The 25,773-nt window shown below is 34.5% G+C and overlaps 3 protein-coding genes across 4 annotated transcripts; 1 reads left to right on the top strand and 2 right to left on the bottom strand.

The window, feature by feature from the left end:
* Positions 1-288: 288 nt before the first annotated feature.
* LOC121242745 (golgin candidate 2) lies at positions 289-12,693 on the top strand. The gene is made up of 10 exons (XM_041140691.1): positions 289-502; positions 887-2,008; positions 4,615-4,725; positions 4,886-4,945; positions 7,113-7,170; positions 7,506-7,558; positions 7,965-8,057; positions 10,379-10,504; positions 11,788-11,835; positions 12,149-12,693. The coding sequence occupies exons 1-10, from the start codon at positions 449-451 to the stop codon at positions 12,494-12,496; spliced, it is 2,073 nt and encodes a 690-aa protein (XP_040996625.1). The 5' UTR covers positions 289-448; the 3' UTR covers positions 12,497-12,693.
* A 2,255-nt stretch (positions 12,694-14,948) lies between these two features.
* On the bottom strand, positions 14,949-18,904 carry LOC121243541. Of its 2 annotated transcripts, none has more exons than XM_041141668.1 (10): positions 18,745-18,904; positions 18,573-18,642; positions 18,243-18,310; positions 17,958-18,019; positions 17,327-17,408; positions 16,955-17,188; positions 16,509-16,637; positions 16,363-16,424; positions 16,163-16,279; positions 14,949-15,220 (listed from the first exon to the last, which is right to left on the bottom strand). In XM_041141668.1, the coding sequence occupies exons 1-10, from the start codon at positions 18,793-18,795 to the stop codon at positions 15,166-15,168; spliced, it is 930 nt and encodes a 309-aa protein (XP_040997602.1). In that variant the 5' UTR covers positions 18,796-18,904; the 3' UTR covers positions 14,949-15,165. The 2 variants fall into 2 exon arrangements, with proteins under 2 accessions (XP_040997602.1, XP_040997603.1); XM_041141669.1 differs by having other exon boundaries at positions 14,949-15,214.
* A 4,132-nt stretch (positions 18,905-23,036) lies between these two features.
* Positions 23,037-24,791, bottom strand: LOC121243416 (peptidyl-prolyl cis-trans isomerase FKBP17-2, chloroplastic). The gene is made up of 3 exons (XM_041141534.1): positions 24,361-24,791; positions 23,622-23,666; positions 23,037-23,549 (listed from the first exon to the last, which is right to left on the bottom strand). The coding sequence occupies exons 1-3, from the start codon at positions 24,723-24,725 to the stop codon at positions 23,195-23,197; spliced, it is 765 nt and encodes a 254-aa protein (XP_040997468.1). The 5' UTR covers positions 24,726-24,791; the 3' UTR covers positions 23,037-23,194.
* Between the last annotated feature and the right edge of the window lie 982 nt (positions 24,792-25,773).

Below are 25,773 nucleotides of genomic sequence, written 5' to 3'. Positions count from 1 at the left end.
ACTCTTAATTACCAATAAATTTTCATTGTCATTAATCTTTAAATTTTTACAACGTCTCTCGATCAAGATTTGTTTTTTAATTATTTGCATTTTGGATATACATGTGCGAGGCCTTCGTTGCCTGGTCGATGTCGGGTTGTGTCACACGTGCGGATCTCTTTCTTAACCTCACCGTCACAGTTAGAGGGACCCAGCATCAACCAGCGTGTGTGACCCAAATCGACGGCCACCAGCGCGCTTTCATTTTGACATATCCTGGTAGCTCCCCGTCATTCTAGCATTCACTTCGCATCCTCCTGACCTTCGATAATTCAATTAGTTCAATTCCCATTCAACGGAATGCTTCGCTAAAATGCGCCGTTCTGCGTGACTCACACTCTCTCAAATCTCTCTCTCTCTCTCTCTCTCTCTCTGAGAAAACTCGAAATCCAGTTGAAGCAAAACTGCCATGGCGAATTGGATCTCGTCCAAACTCAAAGCCGCTGAGAGCATACTCCAACAGGCAATTCTTTTGCCTTCTTCTCTCTTCGTTTCGAAACGTTTCTTATTTTTTCTTTGTTTTCTGTGTTTGATTCTTGAGAAGACAGAGAAAAATAAAAGCAGTTTAATTGATAGTGTCTAACATTTTTTGTCCAATGCATAATGGTGTTAGTGCATTTTTCTGATCCTAAACGAGGACTTTATTGTTGTTTTTGGCTTCTAAGTGTCGATATTCTCAGAGATCAGATGCAGCACTATGATATTGTTCATATATATATATATATATATATGTATATATGTTTGTGGATGAATAAATATATTATTCTATCTTTAAGGCTTTTTTTAATTTTTCAAAAATTTGTGTCTAGTAATTATATTGGTATTATTTGTGTTTGGGTCGATTCAGATCGACCAGCAAGCTGCGGACTCGCTTCGCAAGAACGAACGGCCTCCTGCGGACGAACTGAATTTCGATACGCCCACAAAAACCGGCGGGGTTTTGCCGCCTCTTAAGGATCAATTGAAGAAGAAAACATCAGAGGAGAATGAATATCAAGGAAAATTGGGTAGTGACCCAAATTTAAGCACATTTAATAGTAGGGACAAAGATATTTCTAATGCTCCAAAAATCTCTCCCAAACCTAAGTCTACGCTTACCGATACTGACTGGACCGAACTCCTTGGTACGGCTAATCAGAGCACAAATTCTGCGGCCAATCGCAGTAATGGGGGAAGTGCAATTCGTGGGTTGAAGAAGAAGGATGGTAAGGGACAGGGGAGTGCGGGTTCAAATTTGTTGCCATCGGATGTGAAGAGGAATCAGAAGGGTGGTAGCAATAGTTTGAAGCCAGGACGGAGGTTGGGAGAAGAAAGTAAGTTAAATGTGAAGGCAGGTGATGGGGAAGAGTGTAGCTCTTCAGATTCACCTGGGAGGACTTCCAGTGTTGATTTGCAAAGTGATGGTAAGTATTTGGAAAGGCAAGAAAGTGTTAGAAACGGAACAGCTGGGAAGTTTGTGGGAAAGCCAAATAATGAGAAAAAAGAAGAAAATGGTGGGCATTACCTTAAGGGAATTTCGTCAGAGAATTCGTCACGGTCACTGGGCAAGAATCAACCTTTGGAAATGATGTCGGTCTCGGGGAAAATTGATGGGTTATCTGGTGTGAAGATGGGGGGGCTGGATAATGCTCAAGATAGGTTGAGAAGCACCATAAGGGGGAAGCATGAAACCATTGTAGCCTCCAGAATTTCTGTCTCTGATGATTTAAAGAGAGGTTCATCTTCAACAAGTCACAGGAGCTCTGATTCAGATTCAGATTCAGATTCGGGTTCGGGTTCAACTTCTGACTCCGAAAGTGAACACGAGAAGGAGGAAAAGAAGAGGAGGGAGAAGATTCTGGCTGAGAAAATGGCAGCTAGAGCTGTGGAGGCTATCAAAGAAAGGGAGAATAAGGTTGCCAAATTGGAGGGGGAGAAGCAGAGCTTGGAGAAAATACTAGAGGAACGAGCTAAACAACAAGCACAAGAGGTAACCTTTCCCCATCTTTGTTATCGATATCATTCTTATACTTGTTGTCTTTATATTGGTGACTAGTTTCATTGATAACGTGTTTTGTTCTTGTTCTAGTATTTTTAGGTCTTTCAACTTATGGGCATAAGTATGAAAAGTGATGCACCTTTTTTCTATCAACCATTTGGCTTGTTTCTTATAAAGAAAAAAATACGCTCACAGTGCATCATCTCTTAAATGTAATTGTGTTATACAACCGTCGTATTTTTGTTGATAACATTATACTAAAAACAAAAGGGTGGAACTCTAGTACACACTAAGTATACGAGAGACACCGAAAAAGAAAGTGAACATTGTCAATCTAGAATGAACAAAAGTTAAAATCACCTCCCTACATGTCTTTTACAATTTCTTTTTGTTAATAACTCTTAATACAAGGCATCTTTATAACTTGTTTAGCTTCAACATAGAAAAAGAAAATATTGTTTTAAATTTTAAATCTAGGGGCTACATGGTTGAAGCATATTTTCCTTACAGAATCACACTTTAAAGAAACCTTTGTGGTGGCAGTTCCATTTGGAATTGGGGCAGTTGGGGGTAATCAATAGAGAGCCCGGGTGGATTTAGGATAGAGATTTCCCTGCACTGCACTGCCCACCTATCAGTTTTGTATAGTTAAAATACTCTGTAACCGTAATGTGTCTGTATTTAAGTGCACTGACAAGTCACTATAAAGAGCGTCTTCTTATGTCATTTTAGGATAGGGCACTGGCTTTGTTAATTAAATTTCACCCCTTCAAAATAGAAAATATAGAGATGAAGGGATAAGAGACAAAACGCAGAGGAAAAAAAAAAAAAGAAATTGTGCTACTTCACATAGAGGAACCAATAATTTAGATTAAATTTTTTTCTTTTTAACAAAAGCAGAAGCTGCCATTTTACTATAAAGTGAGCATTTCTAGTTAAGATACTTATGAGGGCAAAAAAGATAGGCCAGTTTTTGTTGAAAGAGTCTCTTTGCATATACCCACATGCATATAACAAGAGGGACTCAAATAATTGAAGTGCAAATTTCTAACTGAAAACTTACTTGGTTAACTATGTTTAAAGTAAGGACGCTATGTACGACTGCAACAAGGACAGCGTGTGCACAATTGGGTAAATTACAGTTTTCAGGCTTCATCTTGGGTTGAAAACTCTTAATCCAGCCCAAGATTCAGTGAAAATTATTAGGTACTCCCGAAGTACTGTCACATGATAGTCTCTTCCTATCACAACATGCCATGTAAGTATTAATTTTAATTGACATGGCATCCTATGATAGGATGGGTGTACCATGTGTCTGTACTGCAGGAGTACCTGCTAATTACTCCAGATTCAGGGCTTGGATTGAAATCTCAAAGACATGACCCTGGCCTTCACAGACCTTATACAGTGAGACATTACATACGCATAACTACACAGCCAGAAACGCACTCAAACACAGAATGCACACAGATATGCATGCCATTGAATAATTTGCCAGAAGCAAGTAATGGCATCACCGACAGTATGATGGAAGGGCCATGTTTTTTTTTTTTTTTTGATTGGCACTGCATCTTTGATAACAAAGTCCCGACTAATCTCGGGGATGTACAGGCCCTTGGGAAAGAGTTTCCCACAAGTGCACCTCTAGTAATTCAAGGGAAAGTCTCCCCAGTCCAGTGGCCCCTAGAAATTGTTCGCACACAAGAGGATTCAAACCTTAGACATGGAGGGAGTGTACCATCAAGACCAAGGCCTTTACCACTTGAACCAACCCCTAGGGGTTAGGGTCATGTTGTAATGAAGAAAGGAAGATGTTGGAAAGGACTTTGGACTTGAGTAATTTTTGTTGAATGAAGGCCATAGCCATACTGCAATCTTCCTCATATGTCTCTTTTTAACCTCAATAAACCTTTTACTTTTGGGATCCAGTATACTTGGATGCTAATGCAGTTTTGGAACTTCTAAAGAGAGTACTTTTTGGGGGTGTTGTTAGAGAGTTTCAAGCAGTTTGTTTTGTTTTTGTTTTTTTGTTTTTTTTGTTTTTTGCTTTTTTTAGAGAGAGGGGGGAGGAGGGGGGGGGGGGTGTAGGATAGCTAGAAACAAGAGTTGTAAGTGCTGACTCGAACTTTTAGTTCTATTGTCAATACCTTGCGATTCTCCAGTCAACCCATCTGATCCAACTGAATATGGCAAAATCCCAGCTCTAAGATTCTAGATTAATTTTGAGCTTGGAATGAGCAGGGCATCAAAATTAAGTTGCATTATGGGTGTCCCATTTTGAACTTGGGGTTGAGCTTGGTATGACCTCTGACCTGACAACCTGCCTGAGTTGCTGCCCCATTGATGAGGTCAGTTATGAAACTGATTACTAAAAGCTCATTTGTCTTGCAAAACAATGAAGCACAGAAACAGTGGTAAATCAAATCATGCTTGACATATTAAATGCATTGTGCATACTCCACTGCTAGTTACACAGGAAAACACCTCTTATGTTTTATCCTTTTTGTCTCTTTCTCAGATATATAAGTTTGTGAGATTTTTTAAAATGTCCCTTAAACTCATGCAAATACTTAGTTTTATCTTCTTTCTTGCTTCAGGCTTCAGAGCTGCAGACAACTATGATGGAAACACTAGAAGCTGTTGACTTTGAGAAACAGAAGCATAATAATACTAGAAGGGAAGCTTTTGCCAGATTGGCTAAACTAGAGGTAATTTAACCTATTTCGGTGTCTACGTTTTTCTGTCCCCCCTCTTTCTCTCAGGGTATATCTTCTAGATATCGTAGAAAATGTTCCCTGCTTTATTAAAGTTCAAGCACTGCAGTTATCAGGTCATAATCTTGTTACTAAATGTCAAAAGTTCATGCAGACTGCTAATGCTGATCTTGCAAGATCCCTTGCTACTGTGCAGTGGAATCTTGAGGCGCAGGTATGATGAGATTCTTGATTCAAATGAATGTTAATCCAATCCATGAGGTCTTAACCGAATTTCTTATTGGAAGAATTTTGATGATAGTGGATGAGAAAATGTTTTGGAAACTTTAATGACTTTGAATTTTTTGGTTAGCCTGTCTTTTAATTGTCTTCGAAGTTTTGTTATGTGTTTTGTTCTTAACTCTAACTACTCCCATAACTGTGTTCTTTGGATTGGGACTGCTTTTGTTGTTTGAACTCATATATCGCTCATGCCATTAAAAACTCAAGTATTATGCTTCAGAAATCTTATATGATTATTTTTAAAATCATAGGTTTTAGGTCCTTTAAAATTAATGCTCTAAGTAGCAATTGCTTGGGGAAATCTACAATTGCCATATAACTCTAGTTTTGGATGTAAATAAATATGTATTCACTAGAAAATGGAAATTGCTTGACCAGATACCAAAAAAAACTGAAGTTGCAGGTCTACAAATATCTTTTTTTAGAAGTAATAAGAGAAATTTATTGATAAGTAAATAGGCATAGCCCAAATACACAAGAAGTATAGAAACGAAAACACCTAAATACAAGCTAGCAACCCGAATAGGCTAAGGGCCCATTTGGGAACACAACTGTTCTCAGGTATTCTCAGATATATCCATTCCAAACATTACTCAAACACAAAACAATTTTCAATTTCAAATTTTCAGCTTTTTCATCTAATCATTACCTAATCTTTATAACTTTCCCAAACTTCCCAACAAAACACAAAAAATAATACAACTTTTTCAAATTTCAAAACAAAATAATATTAAAAAGTTTTATTCAAACAATTTTTTAACTTTATAATAATTTTGTTCAACCTTTTCTGTTTCCTTTCCCAAAAATTCAATAAAACATCTTAACTCAAACTATTTCACTATTATTCATAGATATTATGAGATATTCTTACTTATAAAAAATATATATATTCTGAGATATCCTTAGTATCCAAACGAGCCCTAAAAGCAAATCATGAAGATTATCTCTATTCAATACAAGAGCCTTTGCCCAAATACACAAATTACGAAAGAAAAATTCTCTAAGTTCTCCCATCGAGCATTATCTATCTTTATAGCACCGCCCATTCCTTTGACCCATCTGATGTAAAGAAGACTATTCATATAATTTAAATTTGCAGAATGTTGATACTGCCATGGAAGTGTTCTGAAAACTTTTATATTGTAACCATTAATTTGCAAGCTGAAAACAAGTTCCTATCTTAAAAGCATATAGTTGACTTCTTGCATGGCATTTCTAGGCTAAGGGGAGGTTTGGATAGTGAGTTGAGATGAGATGAGATGAGTTGAGGTGAAAGTTGAATAAAATATTGTTAGAATATTATTTTGTTTTGGGATTTGAAAAAATTGAATTGTTTATTGTACTTTGTTTGAAAATTTGGAAAGGTTGTAATGATTAGATGAGATGAGTTGAGACAATTTTGGTATCGTTCTCTTGCTTTTCACAATGTCCATCTGGCCAATAAAAGAAACCGAAAGAGAAGGCCTGATGAACTCAGATAAAAGTGACTCTTTAATGACAGTTTTTGTTCCCAGATGATTTGCAAAATATCTTAACACTTTTGAATATGAATCTATTGGATTTGCCTTAGCTTTAAAGTATTACATATATAGGGATGTGGCAAATGCTTGAAAATAGTTATACTTTTGCTTTGTTATTGTTTTTATTTCTATTTTTTTATTAATGCAGTCATGTTGTATATTTAGTGTGAGTTATTAATCTCTAAATAGAATATTGTTTCCTGATTTTTTTATGTCAAAGTCTTTTGTGTTTGATCTTTTTATCATTATATATATATATATATATTATATTCTAGCAACAACTGCCCATGTACTAGTATAATTTTGCTTATTTGAGACTTATCCTTAATGTTCTTTTTCTGATTATTGGCCACATATATCTTGTAACAAATCCATTTCATTTCAGCCTTTACCCATTGTTTTGTCATGGAAAACTTTCGCTTCAGTAATACATATAATGTTTAAGACCAATGGCCTTAGATATAATGCGATGTGGTGGGATTAGGATAGTCAGAGTTTCAAGTCTCAAGTCATGAACAAGCAAATCTATGAATAAGCACAGAAAGATTTATACTTCCTATTTGCATGCATTTGGACCAGGTTAATCAGGTAGCAGAATTACGTCGACAGATTCAACTGAAAGAAGCAGCCCATGAAGGTATGCATCATAAATTACAGTGCAAAAAACTGAATGAACTTCTTTTCCCTTTTGATTTTGCTTCTCTTTTCTTCAACTACAGAGAAATTTATTAGATTTGTGGTCTAAGGTTAGTTTTTCGTGCAATTCTAAGACCCAGGAAAAAAGTGGTTTTGGGGATGAACTGTGACCCATGCAAAATAATAGTGTCTAATGGAACAACCTAGGCAAGTTTTCCTTCGATAATGGTCAATGAAAATACTTGATTTTATTAAATTGGCACATAAAACTGTCAAGCTCGAAATACTTTGGCTTATTGATAGCTTGTCCCTTGGAACTTTTTTATTTTCCTGTAGAGCTCAGGAGAAGAATCTCAAATTCTCGTCAAACTGGAACTTCTCAAAAACAAGTGAGTTTATGTTCTGCCTGTGATGTAACTCCCTGTGTACTTGGGCTATGCCTTTTACTATCGAGTAATGCTACATACAGTCATGGAGTGCGCAAGTGCTATGCAATCGTTTTGAAAAAGAGTGGGGTCCACTATTAAAAATTAGTTTTTTTTTCTTGTGGATCCCATATTTACTCACTTTTTCCAAAGGGATTGTGCGGCGCTTGCACAATCCATGATTGTAAATATCGTTTCTCTTTACTATCAATAAAATTTTACTTATAAAAAAAATGTTCTGCCTGTGATGTTATTGACGCATAAGTATATGTTGGAGGGAGTAGATAGAGATATGGGGGGCACTGCCCTGGGGGTTAGGGATTTCTTGACTTTTTTTTATAATCTCTACTTTAATCTGAAAACATTGCAGTTAGCAGCTTCAAAAGGAATGGAATTTGAACGAGAGATACTTGAGGCGGAGTATTCTTTCATGGTTGATAAAGTTGTACAATTGCAAGATAAGGTTCGCTTTTCAAGTTTTTGCTATATTGGTAAAGTAATTCTGTTTCTAATTAAAATGCGCACACAAAAGTTCTTGGATACTAAGTATTCAGGACATGATCTGCAATCACTTAGGAAAGCATGCTAAGTAATGCTTAATTTTCATGATTTTATTGTTTCTATTCCTCCTTCCTCTTAGCTAGGTGTCTCTCTTGTATGCTGTCTTGTGTGCTCAGGCTTTGCCTACATTCTATTAAAAAAATTCTCTATTACTTATACATAAACAAAAAACAAGTAATGTTGTTTTTGAAATTACAACTTTTGAAATTGACCATCATCTTATGGCTCTCTCTTTTGCAGTATAAAATCTTAAAAATCTTGAGATTTGCTGCTTTTGGTTCTGAGGCTCAAATGCTAGTTCACATGGAAGCATTCTCTGACTCCATATTTATCTAAAGAAGAAAATATCCAATTCATAAAATTTATCCATCTTTTGCAAATATCTGAAAATCTTATTTTTAAACCTTAGTGATATTAATAGCCCGGTAATTTTCTGAAATTTAGATTCTTGATTTTTTAATGTGGGACACGTGGCCCCTGGGTACTATTGATGATATGACATAGTATGGGTAACGTTGTAAGACATGTTTTGGAAACTGTAGTTGCCAGAGACAAGGCTACTTGTATTCATGGAGGAAAGACTTGGTCCATATCCTGTGAAAACTTATGCATGCATAGAAATATTGGATTAATATCCTTTCTTCATTACTAGACATTTCAAGACACATCTTCTCTTATCCCCCTTTTTGGTTACCAATGTAGTTTGTTCATTTTGCTTATCAAAATGTAATTTATTCATTTTTAATATACTTGGGGATGTGATGGTTCCGGCACCTCACAACTTAACTCTGGTATGGTCCATTGAAGTAGGCTTTTATGGAGATGAAAGAAAATATGATCATTCGATACGCACTCACGTGTGTATACGCATACATGCGCCACACACGGGCGCGCGCGCGCCCACACACACACACACACACCCTTACCCCAACCCACACACACCTGTAAACATCCATATCATCAAGTATGATTCTGTTTTTGAATACTAGTCCCATCTGTAGAAGATGCAGGATTAACATCTGATATACTGCCCATGTGAGAATCCTTTGTGGAAAAACCCAATAATCACTTCTGCTTTCGGTATATACCACCATAGAATTTTGAATCATAGCCTAAAGCTCCAACTCATTGACAACCCCACAGTCTTGTTATAAAATGCTGCTTCCAGGCAAAGGTCAGAGAAACTAAATTGAAAGTAGCCCCTCCGTCACGTCCATGTAATTGCCAGGTGCTTATGTTAGTGATTTTATGATGTTACCCTTGCGTTAGGCATTGGTTTCAACAACAGAAATAGATTTAGTCTATAAAACCAGGGGTTCCTTAGCTAATAGTTCTTCAGCTTATGCATGCTCTACTTATGGTGGTGCCTTTATGTCTCTCATGCTGCTTTTATCCTTGTAACCTTTCCTCACCCCCAATGTTAGGGTATAAACCGTACTCTCATTTCAATTTTGTATAATACACCCATTAGAATTTGCGGTTGGCACAATGTGACTAATTGGCCCTCTTTGGCAGTTAACAATGCATTATCTAAAATAGCTCGAGATAAAAAAGTCCCAGGAGGTGAAAAATTGTTTACAATTCTTCTTTGCATCAATTAGAATTAGGTTTGAGATCATTTTTTCTGGGTAATGTCCTTGAGATAGTGAAATATTTATGTTTCACTTCCCGGGTAAAAAGAACACCCAGTTAAGTGATTGGGAATCCTTTTGCAGAGATACCCGAGGTGTTCTGCATCAAAATCTTCCGAGCCACAGTTCTTTTGCCTTGAGAGAAAGAGAACACAACTAGCTTATTAATTTGCTGGCCTGATGAAGCATACACACGTCCTTTTCTATTTCACATGCTTTCAGCATGCCTCTAATATGCTGAGCTTATCTTGATGTAATACCTCGAAGTGTTCTATGACATCCAGTTTTTTTTTTTTTTTTTTTTTTTTTTTTTTTTTTTTTTTTTTCTGATGTATACACTTTTGCTGATGGGATTTTTATGGGTTTACTTTTAAGATCTAGGTTTAACCAATAGACAGCATATTCAATTTGGACAAGAAATTCTTATTTTTGGGGTTTTCTGATTGTTTTTCAAAATTATATTTAATTTTACATATATTTTGACATATACTGCTGACATAACTATCTTCAGTTTGATCACTATCTTGATACTGCTTTTTTTTAATATATATATATATAAGCTTGTCCACTGACAGCAGCATCTATATTCCAGGCAAGGATGCTGGAAGCAAACATTGAAATAACCAGGAAAGAGATGGAGGACCCAACTGAAGTAGAAATTGAGCTCGAGCGAAGGCTTGGTCAGCTGACCGACCATTTAATTAAAAAACAAGCCCAGGTTTGCCTGCAAACATCTTTGATGATACATAGGGTGAATTCTAGTATTTAGGTCTGGTGGACAGGACCATTTGATACTTCAAGGTTAGTTGAAGGCCTTGCATATAAAAGATGAACCAAATATGTTTTAAAATGGGGGTATAAAAGTAACATCACTTTTTGGCAGTAGTGTGGAAGATGATTCCATTGTATATTATGTGGTGTATTTGGTCGGAAAGGAATGAACGGTGCTTTGAAGATAAGAAGCATACAATGGCGGAACTTCAGAATTTTTTTATACACACTTTAATGCTTTGGTTTTCAGCCATTGTGCTTAATGGAAACAATGCTCATGACTTCTTGTCCTTAATCAATCTATCTTAGAATGTATTTAGGTGTTCTTTTGTATACCTCATGTGTACACGGGCTATGCCTATTTCATTCGTATCAATAAATATACTCTTTACTTAAAAAAAAAAAAAAAAAAAAAAAAAAAAAAAAAAAAAAAAACAAGTAACATCACTTTACATAAATACCCCCATTTTAAAACATGGTTGTATAAAGGGTCGTACATGTATTGTTTAAAACATAGTTATATAAAAGGTTGTAAAAAAGGTTGCATGTCTATCATTTTCCATCCTTAAATACTGTTCTGCTAAGCTGCATTTGAGTTTTTGGAGCTATAAATTTTCTTTTTATCAGTAAAAAATATGCTCATTGACCCATGGGCACTTACCACAAAAATATGCTTAGTATACTGTACCAAGGTTTAATGTGTCGAGCATTTTTTCGAAGACCAAAAATTGTGCCACGTGGCCAATGTTTCATTGATCTTAATGGTCAGATTTTAGCCGAGGGTGCAAACTGAAATATATAGGTGCTAGGGTGGAAAGTGTAATTTCCCATTTATCTATAATGAAACTGATTGTGGTTCCCGGTTTTCATTAAGGGCCGTCTCCTTATTATCAAGGCTCCTGGTCTGATTTATTGCACGTTTGTTTCATAACTCGAGTGTTGTTGCCAGCATGTTACATTATGGGATCAGGGCCGTCTTGCGTATTTTATACTAATGTTTATGCTTCTCTGTAACACAGCGATCAGCTAATTTAGAACCTATGTGTGATCTGGTTTTAGTCTTGGTAAAAGAAGACTTACTCAAATTACATAGAACAGCATCATGTTTGATTTTTCTTTCTACCAATAGTTTCAAGGTGCATTTGGTTGAAATGAAGTATGTTTATTAGAATGAAATGTCAGTGGTATGAGAAAGGCCATTAATTATTTTATTTCTTATTGTTGAACTAGGTTGAGGCCCTCTCCTCAGAGAAGGCAACTCTTCTTTTCAGAATTGAGGTATATTGTCGCCCTAGAGTTATTTCCTTCTGCTACCTATATATATCAAAGAGTAATACTACATGCAGTCATGAAGTGTGTAAGCACCGCGCAATTACTTTAAAAAAGAGTGGAGTTCACTATTAAAAGATTATTATTCTTTCATGTGGGTCTCGTATTTATTTACTGTTTTCAAAGTGATTGTACAGTGTTTGCGCACTCACGACTGCAACTATTATTTCTCTATATCAAAATAAAGGATTTATTTCCTACTGCATATTTCAACATAAACAATTACAGTGATTTGAACTTTATACCTTAATGCATTCTGTAGGCGGTTTCTAGGTTGCTAGATGAAAACAAGTCTAGTACATCATCAAGGGACTTGGAATCAGGAATGTGGGCGCTCTCAGAGTCAAAGTTGGGGCCTATGTTTCATGACAGGATCCGTTCAGGCAGGAAGCACTTGGGATCGTTGCTTCAGCAGTTGGATGCCATTTTCTTGGCTGGTGAGGTATTTCTAAGGAGGAATTCCAGAGCGAAGGTGTGGTCTCTGGTTTACCTTGTCTTCCTTCACTTCTGGGTTATTTATATTTTAATGTCACATTCTCAAGAATCTAATGGGCCCAGATCTGGTGCTATCATTTCCTTGGAAAATATCAATAGCACTGCAGGTATTTGATTTTTTGATCTTCTCTTTGTTCTTTATTTGATTGCCTCATATTTTAGGAGGTATTCACTACAAGGGGTGTACAATGTGCATTTGTCCCTCTAGGCCCCAACATCCTGTAAAACTGTTATCTTTAGGGATGTTATGAGGCATGTAATTACCAACACGTGAAAACTTCACATCGATATGAAGAAAAATATTTTCCTACTGTATCTTATCTCAGTACCTGAAAGGTCTATGAACGCCATTCTAATGATAGTATGTTGCCTGAATTTGTTCCTTCACTTTGACCGCTCATGTATTTAAATTTTTTTTTTAATTTTTTTTTACTTAATGATTAAGGAAGTGACTTTTAGTGTACTGATGTATTTTTTAAAAAAAAAATATTTAAATATGTTAAAAAATTATGAAAAGAAAAAGAAGAAGAAAATAAAAATGCAAATTTGTGCTAGCATGACTCCTTTTATTTTTCCTCTTAAGACTTCACATTGACAGAAGTGTATGGGAACAGGTTGGGCAATGGTTTCCTATATATATATATATAGGTTGGATAAAAGTTTCCTAGTGAACTTTCTTTCATCATTTCTTTTTTTTTGTAGAGAAATAATATTTGCAGTCGTGGAGTGCGCAAATATCGTGAAAATAAAAAGGGATCTGAACGGACACTATCCACTCCACTTGTAGTATATTGGCTTTCCATACAAGTTCAAATGATTATATCATACGTGTATCAAATTTCTGCATCACTTTTCTTTGAGTTTTGCTAGATATAAGCAAGTTTGCGTACCAATCTGCGTACTAATGTTGTTACCTTTATATTCTAAATTCAAATTAGCACTATTTTCAATAAAATCTACTTTTTGACTAATCATATTGAATGGACGAGCATATTAGTGAGCAAAATCGCTTACAATTAGATTTTTTCCTTTTCTTTTTCTTTTTTTTAGGGCACTAGTTTTCTATTTTAAAATAGAGTAATGTTATACATCATACTTCAATCTCATTTTTATCCCACTATGTAAGATGTAATACATTTATCATCATCAGATAATAAAGATTAATCTTATAGTGATAAATGTGTCACATTATATATAATGAGATGATAATGTGGTATATAGAATTTTCTTTTAAAATATGACAACTACAAAAGGTTGATGATAAAGACAGTCAAGTGTCTACTGTCTATATGTGAGGAGTTATTTTATTTTCAAACTAGTGTGTAGAGCATACCATTCATATCACTTAAGCTATAAGATTGATTTATAAGATTCAAGTTTTAAAATTTCTCTTGCAAATTAAATTATGTTATATAAGTATTTTATTGGTTGTGTTTATCTATACGACTTATAAATATAATTTTTTATATGAGAATATTTACAGTACCTTCAGTAGGAGGGAATAGCAAATATCATTGTAGAGTACTAGAAGTTGGTGCCTTGATTGAGCAAATCCATCATTCAAAACAGTGGGGACGTATGCCAACTCTACGTATCTTGGCGAGTATGGAGAAAACAGCTTTGACAGCTAAAAAGAGGCTTGGCAAGTATGGAGAAAACAGCTTTGACAGCTAAAAAGTGGATAACCTTACCTCGTGCTTCTGTCGATCAAGTAGATAAGGTTTTCCTGAAATAATTTGATTAAATTGAAAATCCAAAAGGGAAGATCACATTTACAGAGCCCCAAATTAGGGGGGTAACATTTAACCCTAAAATCGGATTGAACCGGTCAGTTCCCTTAGTTCCAAAACCGGTCAGTACCGGTCCCGTTTCCGTTCTATACTTTTTGGGATTGGACTGGATCAGACCGGACTGATTCGCTATTTTATATATTTTAAATTAATTTTTTTAATATTATATATATAAATTATATATAATAATATAAATTATAATTATATATAAGATAATGTTATTATAATTTATAACATAAAATTTTAATTTTAAACATGAAAATTTATTTGATCATATGCTTTAAACATAAAATAGAACAATGCTATATACAGTCTCCGTTTGGGGATTACAATACAAGCCTAGGCAATTTTATCTTTAAAATTTTTTAAAATTACAAAAATATCCCTCATAAAATGATGTTTTTTCTCATTTGATAAAGAGTCTGCACATACAATCCCCAAGTGGAGACTGCAAAAAGAATTTTTCCATAAAATATATATATTAATAACATTTTATGGCCTAACAAATTTGCATTTTATTAAAACCGGAAAACCGGACCGGAACCAATAAAACAGGAGATACCGGTTTACGAGGTTAACCGATATGTAATCGGTTTTCGAAAATGTAAAACCGGTGCATACTGATTTGGTCTTAAAATTTATCCAAAACTGGACCGGACCGGTTATACCCCTATACAGAGGTGTTACGATCGGAAGCCATATTTTTAAGCACAGCTGAGAAACTTATCTTAGCTTTTGGAAAGAAAAACCAGGTGCCAAAAGGCCAAGAAATGCCTTATAAAAATATCATTGATGTTATTATCGAATTTTGTCAACAAATCATATGATAATGTTTGACATTGAACCTTTTTGGGGATAACAGGACGTACTTGAATTGAAAATAACCATATAGAATTCCATTTCATCATGGTTTGTCACGGAGGAGAAAAAACAATAAACTATCTAATCCATCACAGAAGAAATGAAACTTGGCAAGTCAAAGAATCATCAAGCACTAATGCATCTTCAATACATTGCCGCGCCCGCTTTCTACCCGGTTCACTCTATACCTTGCACAGATAATAAAGTAATAAACCCTTTAAAACAACCTCAAAAGTGGCTAAGTTCACAAATACAGTAAAGTAATGCAAAGCCAAAACCAAAACCTTGAAGCATAATTTGACATTACCACTCGACTATCATTATTTCATTCAAAATCTCCGTTCGAGTTCTTGTAAATAGGGTACTAAGAATATATAACTTAGTTTGATGAGAATATTATAATTGTAATAGTATTTCCAAGGGACTGCAGTCAGTCTTCATAAATTGAGCTAAGAGCATTAGGTAAAAGGAGGGAGATGGAGGGGGAGGAAACAGATGACAAGAGAAAGATTGGGAGCAGCTTCAAGCATATTGTGAAAAAACATTGGCAAAACCTCAACACCTATCTGTTGACTGAATGATTTTCTTTCGAGTAACAGAAAGAACTCTAAGAGACACAACCCTATTACAAAGGAAGTAGGCTAGAGGAACACCTGAAGGTTGAAAAAACGACTCATTAAGATCCAAGATCTCCACAAATTCTAATGAATTAAAGGAGGAAAAACTCCAGCAGCATTTATTGAAAAAGTTTGTCCTAGATCCTATATTGACCAAGATGATTTATGTTCTTTTTAAGATGGGGAAGAAGACAATTTAAGGCTCAAATATTAACCTTCAAGAAACCAAGCAGTTAAAGATCCCCTCCATAGAGAGAGAGAGAGAGAGAGAGAGAGAGAGAGTACAAAGAAGATGGAAAGTCTTTAAGACAATATGCAATATGCACCATATACATATATAATGGTATACGGCTACATGATCATTTGCCCAACAGAATGTATATAAAGCATCGAGCATTGTTAGATATTCCATGAATCTGAAGGTGCAAATAAATAACTTCACAAACCCAAGATAGACAAAGACTGAGACTGTAGCATGAGACTCTTATCACAACCAGAAAATTTTAGTCTCACCAGTTTAGCTCTTCTTGTGGAAGACTACGACTGTAGAAAGGAAATTCAAAGAGAAACGTTGTTTTGAACCATGAGGGCAAATTCCCATATACTACTGGTGGAAGTAGAATTAGAGGGCTGCAGAATAATATGTTAGGGGTCAGTTATTTTCTCCTCCAAACCTCACTCAAACAAGTAACAGAAGAAGAAATGAGGATAACCTAGTTGTACTTTTGTAAAGCCTATATTGACCAACATTCCCAAACTTCTTATCGGCTGATTCCTGTTTCAATTGAAACAGTATATTATAAACAGATTCACGAACTGGTGAATATTGAAACGAGGTTAGAAGCAAGGAGACACAAACCTCAAGCATAGGTAAGCCACTGACGAAAAGAAGTAACAATGTTAGAAAAATTGGCCCAAGAATTACAAGCCACTCAGCACCTTCCAGAACAGGTGTGGAAGCTACGAAAATTCCCCACCAGAGGAGAATCTGAGGTCAATAGACATCAAAGTTCCATTATTCGACAGAAATGAAACCAAAAAAGAAAAAAATCTAATCTTTTATAATTGATTTATCCATATATGTATTCTATTCGTCTGGTATGGTTTTCTGAACATGTGATATGCATAAGGCAAATATATGGAACCAGACTCCTCAAACCTCTCAAAAAAGTTTTATAAATTTATCATCAAAACTATCACATTTGTGGTAGTAGTGGCATTCCACATTTCTAAGAGCATCAAGAACAGCTGCATGTGGCTCCAGCTGCAGAACGAATGGCATTTGAATGAAATGAAAGCACTAACCTCACCGAAATAGTTCGGATGACGAGAGTATTGCCATAGTCCAACATTGCACCATTTCCCTCTATTTTCTGGGGAGTTTTTGAATACCAATTTTTGCTGATCAGCTGTTGCTTCAACTAAAAAACCCACAGACCACATAATCCAGCCAATTATGTCCGCAGCCTGAAGAGATGGATTTCTGTTGCTTGAATTAACCACTGTGACAGGCAAACTAACCGTCCACACCCAGACAGCCTGCAGAAAAGAGAAAAAACAAAGGGTAAATTATATTTTGAATGTCAAGTAACCACCATGCCAACCAGCTACCATAAATAAAGTAACCAACAGACAAAAAAGTAGCTAATTCAAAAGGCAATGGAGAAAGCTAAAAACCTGAAATATCCAGAATATTGCCAGCCTTCCTAAATTACTACGCATTTCATCAAAACGTCTATCCTCCCCCCACTGCAATATCCTGAAAATGTCAATGAGAAAATCAAAATCATATATAAACTTAATACCTAGGTGATGCTGCAATAAACAGAAGTCAGGTCATCAAGCTTTGGCAAGGCTCCAGGGTTAAGATTATGTTGAGATTTTTTGTGCAAGTATATAAACTAAATTTTAAAACACAAAATGGGTGCAACCGAGCTAACAATTAAGTCCAGCAAACAATGTAGATTGATGTATACAAGAGAAGACACCCGCATTATGGAACTTTTAGAAAGAACCCAAATATTTATAGGAAAGATAAATTGCAGGACCCTCCCAGAAGCTATCACTCAAAGCTGAATTGTTAGGAGTTGCCTCTGAATCAGAGGGGGCGTTAAATGACGGATAAATTCACGACATTAGCCCCATCTAAGCAGGTGTCAATGCACCAGGGAAAAGAAAAAAGAATGATAGACTAACATAACAAAGCAAAGGCCCAAGGCCCGAGGTAGAGGAAAATGGTTAAGAATTTCATCGAAGAAATGAAAACGAAATAGGATGATTGTTTTATGCAATGCTACATTGATCATACCTCATTAATAGAAACAGTGCCAGACGAAGACCCCATATCACTACAAGCAAAGTCAAGACAACCTGCAAAACAGAACAGCAAAGCAACATATAGGGAGTGAGTGTTCAAGTTCAATAACACACTGGACCAGATGAGCTATATTGTGCGCTTAAGAAATATAACTTCCAATTATTTATCAAAGCACAACCTTAGAACAAGTATTTATTCGAAAATAAACATGTATTAAAATTCCATTACAATCACGATTATGTACATACATGCATAATTAAAGCCAGGAATTATTACCTGTCTAAAATTCCATGAGCCTTTCAGAATCAGAGTCAATATCGCAATTATAATGAAATTTGTGCTTCCTGGAAATTAAAAAAAAAAATAGAATTAAAATTTAACTTGCTGAGCTGAAATTATCATATGGTAGACAACCCTCCCATCATTTTTTGTCTTTTGTTAGACAAGTTCAAACACAGCAAGATATCAAGTTCATTATCATTTTTTTTTTCCTACCGTTTCTCAGCAACCAAACTGGGAGCCAATTGTTTGTCTAATTAAAAATTGGCCAATTTAAATCCCAGAAAGCAACGAAAACCGTAGATGGTAAGAATAAGAACAAGATACCCGCAAAATCAGTGACTTTATCGAATCTGAGAAGAGCTGTAACTATAAAGAAAAATAACTGATACACCACCTGCAATATCCAGACTTCTCTTTTTAGTTTTCAAGACTAAAAAACTCATACTTCAAAGGCAGTCAAGAAAAAGCAAAGAATTTCAGAGATGAGAAATTTTACAGTGACAATGGCAGTGAAGCCCAAGAAATGGGAGTCGATAACGGTTCCCATGAAGATGGCGCTCTCTCTTCCGCTAGTCTAATCCCTCTGCAGTACAATGCTGCCTGCATTTGTTGCTTTAGTTTATTATATTTGATTCATTATTTTAATTAAAATCATTTAAATTTATTTATTAAAAAATAATATTTATAAAAAAAAGTTAATTTCTAATCGAGGACTGCTCAGGTAAGTTTATATAATTATCTTTAAAAAAAAATTAAAATTATAATAATATTCATTTTAAAATAATTATTTTTTTTTATTTTATCCACATTTATCAATGAGACTGTATACGTAATCCCCTACTCAAGATTACAAATAAAATTTCTCTTATAAAAATAAAATATTTCAAGAGTAATAAATATCTTCACCTAGTTTCTGAATTATTTACTTATATATAAAAGTTTTCCACCACAAGTAATTATAACGTTATATGTATGTGTGTGTATATATATATATACACACACATACTTGAAAGAATATGAGATATTTAAAAAGAATATAGACGGTTACTTTGTTCGTCCATCAAAATTAATCGAAGGCATGCAACACTTTTACAAATAATTACAGGAAAACTTTAATTTTTTTTTTATTTTTTAAATAGTGAATAAAGTTTTATAATAAGATCAAAGTTCTATTATAATTAAAAAGAATTAAGCTATGTAAAGAATTGAAACAACCATCCAATGGTATCTATGTGTGGAGCATTCCCCCCAATGGGTTATATAAAAGCCATTGTGAATGTAAAATTTGAATAAAATAGCTCAAAACACCCATCCAAGGGATTGTGTATTTTATAACCAATTTACAGTTTGCTAGAGTATATTCTCCTCATCTAGTGGACATTGTACACAAATATATAAATTTTTAATTCATTTATCTCTCTTCTTTTTTGTCTCTCGCTTGGCCTCTTGAGGTAAAGCATCTCGTTCTCGTAATATACTTTGATAATATTTTTAATTTAAAATTGATAAAAAATATAATATTTAAATAATATAAAAAAATAGATAAACTAATATATGATATATTGTAAAAATCAGTATGTAAAATAAAATAAAAAAAAAGTTTTAGTAATGTATTTTAAAAGATATGATAAAGAATTTATTGAGACTGCTCTATAACTAAACCATAAACTCTTATAAGAACCGCATTGTGGTGGCTAGAATTCGACCACCACGGGTGTCCCGACCTAGGCCACCCTCGATAGTTCGTATTAAAATAAAAGTTGTCACGTGCTTAGATTAGAAGATGGATGGAAAAATTGAAGGAGTTGTTTCGTAAAAAAGTTTACACCCAATTATTCCATGAATGTATTTTTGTTTTTCATAAGATGTTGGAATACAAAACTCTCAAACATCAAGAGGAGAAAAAGAATGTCACGGCACATTTAGCATTTGACCAAAGAATATAGTTTCCTACCACATACTGTTTTAAGGGGGTGGGACTGTACGTGCTATCTTATTTTCCCGGCCACTAGACTTGTGTGGTTAGGATTTCAGCACGTCGGGTCCTACAAAACTTGTAACCTTTTACAAGATTCATCATTTGAATAATATTCCACGCTACCATATAAGGATTTTTCTTCATAATTAATAATAATTTAGATCAAGAATGATTCTCTGTTTACTATTCAAATATATGAACAAGAATATAGAAATTGAAAAAAATTTCAATCGTATTTTTATTTTTAAAAAATTATATTCTAACAATATTTTAAATTTATAATTTTTTTATTCTATTTTTTTCTCTCATTTTTTTATAACCGAATAAAACATTTTAACTCAAACTATTTTACTATTATTTACAAACTACTTCACTACTATTCACATATTTCTGTTTATTTCATTCCCTAAACATCCTTTTAGGCCTCGTTGTCTTGTTGCTTGTTATATTCTGAGCGCAATATTCATGTGACATCATTGGCATGACAATATTGATATTTCTTTTATATTTAATTTAAAAGAAGATTTATTAATTTAATTATTCGTCATTATAGCGATAGATCATATATGATTTATTAGAGTTAAAAGGTGTTAGCAGTTGAATTTTTCTTCTTCCTGGCCATTTTCTCCTCTTCTTTATCTTCTCTTCTCTTTCTTTCATTTTTCCTTTCTTTTTTCTTGAGATGCAAAAGCTCACCCCTTTCCCAAACGCACCTTTCAATAACTAAGGCTGTGTGGTAGGGCTCCGTCTCCTACCCACCCACCCCACCATGTTTGGCCCCCGCCTGGGTGGGGCGGGAGCCCCTTTAGTTGGATGTGGGCAACAGGGTAATCCACTCACATTTGGGCACACCAAAGGTGCGGAGAGTAGTTTGGGCTGGGCCCCTGTCTACTTTTTTTCCCGCCCCTCGCCGCTTTTTATATATATATATATATATATATATATATAAAACTTAAATTTATATTAAAACGGTGTCGTTTTAATAAATTCCTAAAACTCTCTCCCTTATTTAGACCTCTCTTTCAACTCTCTGATTCTCTCTCTCTCACTCTAACACCCTCACGTCGTCACCTTCTACAACTAAATCCCTCTTCAGGCGTCTCCTTGCGCTCAGTAAGTATTCCAAGCATTTTTTTTTAGTTTTTCAATGATTCATTTGGTTGGACTATGGAGAATGAGATTAATGAATGGATTTAGAAGGTGAGAGTGTGATTTGTGTGTTGTGAAGATTGGATTGTGATTTGTGTGAATTTGTAATTGTATTTCAAGTAGTTTGTGTATGTAAAATTAGTGTTTCAATCTAAAACCCTAAATTAGTTTAGGGTTTCAATCTGAAACCCTTTGTTAGTGTTTTGGGGTTTCAAAACAGTTTGGGGTTTCAAAACTGAAAGCCCAATCTCACATTCCCAATGATTTGATCTTTCCCAACCCTAATCCCAATTCCCCAATGATCTAATCTTGAATCCTTGATAGAAAGGCCTACAACCAAAAGCTTATGATCTAATCTTGGTTTGAACTTGTAGTTTTAAGTTTTTAATTTTTTGCATATATATATATATATATATATATATATTGTTTGTAATTCTAATTTGTTTTCTTATTAATGTTTCAAGTTATATCATTTCACAGTCTCATTTGCCTACCACCCCCAAATTCCAATCTCACGACTCAAAAGCATCTTCCTACAATTTGTAATTTCATCGAACTGCATTTAAATTATTTGACAATTTGTATTATTTTTAAGATTAATTTGTAATAGTTTTAGATTAATTTTTATTATTGTAATAGTTTAAAATTATTAGTTACAACTTAGAAGTTACTAACTTAATAGTTAGAACTTAAATTTTTATGTTTTATGCTTCAACAAATTTTGTTTCATTTTATGTAATATGTATAATATTGTTTTAAAATTCTTTTTGTTTTAATTTAGGCAAATTTTTTTTTTTTAACATTTGAGCTTAAAATGGCACAGAAACAGGTTCTAGGCCTAGTGGTTCATTGGTCCATTTGGACCAAACATCGGGGGTTGGATGGACTAAGTGTCCAAATCCGCCCCTGGCACCCAGATGGGGAGTCCTACCCCCAGGATGTAGGGCCGGATCCCGGGGGGCAAACCCCACCCCCGTCCATGCCGAGGGTGGGGTGCAGGAAGGGGGCACTTTTGCCCCAGGGTATAAAAATGCCTAATTCTCATTGGTCGCAACAAACTTAGATTCATCATCAGTCACTTCAATCATATATACATTCTAGCTTAGATATGTTTTGTACTATTATCAATAAAAAAAAAGTATATATTTGGAAAGAGAATATTTTTAACGTACTTTTATTGGTATTTGGAAAATGGTGTGGTTGAGCCTAATTATGATGTATTATAGTTATAAAAAGATTTCATAAAAATAAATTTATAAACTGACACAACTTCATGTGATATATTAAATCTACTTTACTATAAAAATAAATTTACAATCTGACATATGACGTCAAGTCATGTTAGTTTGTGAGTTTAGTTTTATGAAATTCATTTTTGGCTAAAGTATTTCTCTTTTGTGGAAGATGATATTTTTATTTTTGTAATTTTTTTTTATTTTTTATGGAAATTAACCAAGACTATAATTAAAGAGATGAACTTTTTTTGGGCAGGACATTGGATGTAAAATGGAAATCCCTTCACATAAAAAGCTTCAGCAACCAAGAGTCAAACCCTGATTATTTCATTTAATTCAAGTGCTAAATCTCACTTTGTTACTAAATTAATGATATAAATGTTTGTAAAATAAAATTATCGTTACTAAATCAATAAAAGACTATCATAGAAAAAAAAAATTATTGTGTTTATTGGTAGGTTTAATTTAAACCTAGTGAAGCCAAGAGGAAAAGATAAACAATGATCCAAGTGGGTATTATAAACAAGAAAGAACAACAAAAATCATTTAAACTAAGCCATAATCTCACAATGATGATGTTGAAATCAAGCCGGTGCAATGGAGACTTTTTCAACCTCTACAATGTACTCAAGAGTTGCAAATGGGGGAATCTGCACACCAGAACCTAACTCTGCTCCATTCTCCCTAAACCCCAAACTTGGAGGAATTATCACTCTCCTTTTCCCCCCTGCCTTCATAGATCTTAGAACATATTCTATTCCTTCACACACTCCCTTGCTATATGGCCTGGATCCCATCACAAGAGCCAATGGCTTCTTTTCACCACCAAATGTATCCACAAACACTTCTCCACTGCCCTCTACCTTTCCCTTGAGATCAATCACAACCAAGTCTCCTGGCCTCGGAGAAGCCCCGCCGCCAACTATCAACTCGTAATACCTGACCAAAGTAAGATGACGACAATTATGCACTTCAGAGGTCAAGTTATGGACAATGATAAAATATATATACCTTATGCCATTAGGCAAGACCACCTCCTCTTCCTTCTCAACATTTCTGCAGAAGATAAACTTTGGTTACTGATTGCAGTTTAAAGGACAACATTACACAGAGTTTGAAATTTTCAAATAAAGTTCATAGGCAATGGAATTCAGTCATCCAATCACTCAATTGTGAGGAGGTGGGGGGATAGGTTTTAGATATGGATGCTCATAGCCAAATAAAATGAACACACCCAAATTTCAAGCTTTTCCATCACAATGTGAAGAACTAATGGTAAAAAGTTGAAATTTAATTGTTGTTACATCAGTATTTTACAAAATAAGTCTTGACATGTTGCCAGAATTTGAGCATTGGCTTTGGACGTAAGGTCAAAGGTCCTTTAACCACAGGCTCTATGACAAGGTTTGATTTTTCAGTTCTCTGCAGAAGTTTATCAAGTACATCTAAAGCAAGCCAGCATGGTTACCAATGTAGAGAGGCAATACGCCAACTAAATGATCAACATTACTGTAACTAGAATCGTCACAATCGCCCTCGAATTATACACTAAAAAGCACATTTCAAGAAGAACAAAAATTATCCAGAAAAATTGCAGGAAATTTGATCAATTCCAGAACCTCTTCTAGGTCTCTGAAAAGCTAGGAAAGGAGAAATGACTAATTCTACACGAGCAAATTAAGAATGTAAAATTATTTCACAAAAACTGCTGGGAAAGGAGTGTGCGAGGACTATTTTACAACAAACAAACCTAGTTTCTGCTTCTTGTTGGGAGACTTCGAGGCGAGTCTTAATCTGCTCCGAGATTACACCAACAGCAAGGAAAGCAGCCCATGCAAGGCCTGCACCAAGCCCGAACCGCCTGGTTAAGGTGGAAGCTATCCAGTCCGTGGATTCAGCCGTGGTTGCAGAAGTGGAGCGTTTAGTGGGTTTCTGTTTTTGAACTTGAACTGTGGCTGGAGCTTGCTGCTCTGATGAAGTTGTACTTAGCTGTGGAGATGGTTGGGAAGGCGGAGTTGGGGGGGTAGGAGGAGGAGGTGTTTGTGATGACGAAGAGAAGTGAGATTTTGTGAGGGGGTGGGAGAGAAATGGTGGAGAGCCAAAGATGGTAGCCATTTTCAGCACAGAAGAAAATAGAAATCTTGGTTAAGATACAAGCAATGACTCATATGAGCCAGAAAACTCATTTCTTATCTACAAGTATGATGGGTGCATGTGTTTTAATTTTTGGAGAGTGGAAAGCAAATATGAAATAATAGGTACTATTGAATAGAATAGAATGGATAAGGTCATTTTCTACTCTCTTTTTTTCCCTTAAAAATATGCATGGATATTATGATAAATAAAAGAATTGAAAGATTAAAACATATATGATTTGTACAAACTTCAAATATACAAACTTTGCATAATTTCTTTGTGAAAAAATAGACGTCACCATGGAAAAATATTATTTTTAGTGTGACTTGCTTTTTTCACAAAGAACTTACGTATTGTTTGTACACTTTAGACTTGTATCTAACATTACTTGCATTATATATACATGATTAGTTTTTTTTTCAAAAATAGTTTTGTTATTTTCAATTGAGCTAGGCTTATTATATTAATACTAAACTCAGTTTTATTTACAATAATTATATTAGCCCAAAAACTTTAGTTTTGCTGAAAATATTTATGGGCTTAATTTATATTGTCAAGTATTAATTTTGATAATAGTAATAGTTTACAAGATATTTTTAACATTAAGAATTATTAAATTTATTTTATAAAAAGGATACTTCCACTGTTATTTTTATTTAATAAAAATATGTTCTTTTCAAAATTATAAGTGGATGTAAAAATATACTATTTTATTTAATTAATTTTATGATATTATTAGTAATGATTTTTGTACGAAGCATAATAATTATTATATTATTCTTTTTGGTGTTATTTGATTTATTAGAATTTTACGACACGTAATGTTTGTAACATTAATACTTTTTATTGGACGCGAGCTACGAAGTAATTTCAGAAAAATAGCGCTACGTATACAAAGGTAAGTCATCTTCTAACTTACGAATGATTCTTAATTGTAACACGACTGATAATAAGTACTGCACTCACAATTATGTCTGAAATATAATGTATTTCAGATGATTATAATATGTGCCGTGAATAGGGGTGT

The sequence above is a fragment of the Juglans microcarpa x Juglans regia genome, chromosome 8D (assembly GCF_004785595.1).
Source record: "Juglans microcarpa x Juglans regia isolate MS1-56 chromosome 8D, Jm3101_v1.0, whole genome shotgun sequence".
Classification (NCBI taxonomy): domain Eukaryota; kingdom Viridiplantae; phylum Streptophyta; class Magnoliopsida; order Fagales; family Juglandaceae; genus Juglans; species Juglans microcarpa x Juglans regia.
Note: the sequence above shows the minus strand (reverse complement) of the source record. Positions and strands in the feature narration are given on the sequence as shown.

Coding starts and splice junctions, on each gene's coding strand:
- LOC121243416 (XM_041141534.1), bottom strand. CDS start 24,725: ATGGCTACCATCTTTGGCTCTCCACCATTTCTCTCCCACCCCCTCACA. Junction 23,667..24,360: donor CAACAAGAAGCAGAAACTAG/GTTTGTTTGTTG, acceptor TATCTTCTGCAG/AAATGTTGAGAAGGAAGAGG. Junction 23,550..23,621: donor GTCTTGCCTAATGGCATAAG/GTATATATATTT, acceptor TACTTTGGTCAG/GTATTACGAGTTGATAGTTG.
- LOC121243541 (XM_041141668.1), bottom strand. CDS start 18,795: ATGGGAACCGTTATCGACTCCCATTTCTTGGGCTTCACTGCCATTGTC. Junction 18,020..18,242: donor GCTCATGGAATTTTAGACAG/GTAATAATTCCT, acceptor TCTGTTTTGCAG/GTTGTCTTGACTTTGCTTGT. Junction 16,280..16,362: donor CTTTACAAAAGTACAACTAG/GTTATCCTCATT, acceptor ATTATTCTGCAG/CCCTCTAATTCTACTTCCAC.
- LOC121242745 (XM_041140691.1), top strand. CDS start 449: ATGGCGAATTGGATCTCGTCCAAACTCAAAGCCGCTGAGAGCATACTC. Junction 4,946..7,112: donor AGTGGAATCTTGAGGCGCAG/GTATGATGAGAT, acceptor CATTTGGACCAG/GTTAATCAGGTAGCAGAATT. Junction 10,505..11,787: donor TAATTAAAAAACAAGCCCAG/GTTTGCCTGCAA, acceptor TTGTTGAACTAG/GTTGAGGCCCTCTCCTCAGA.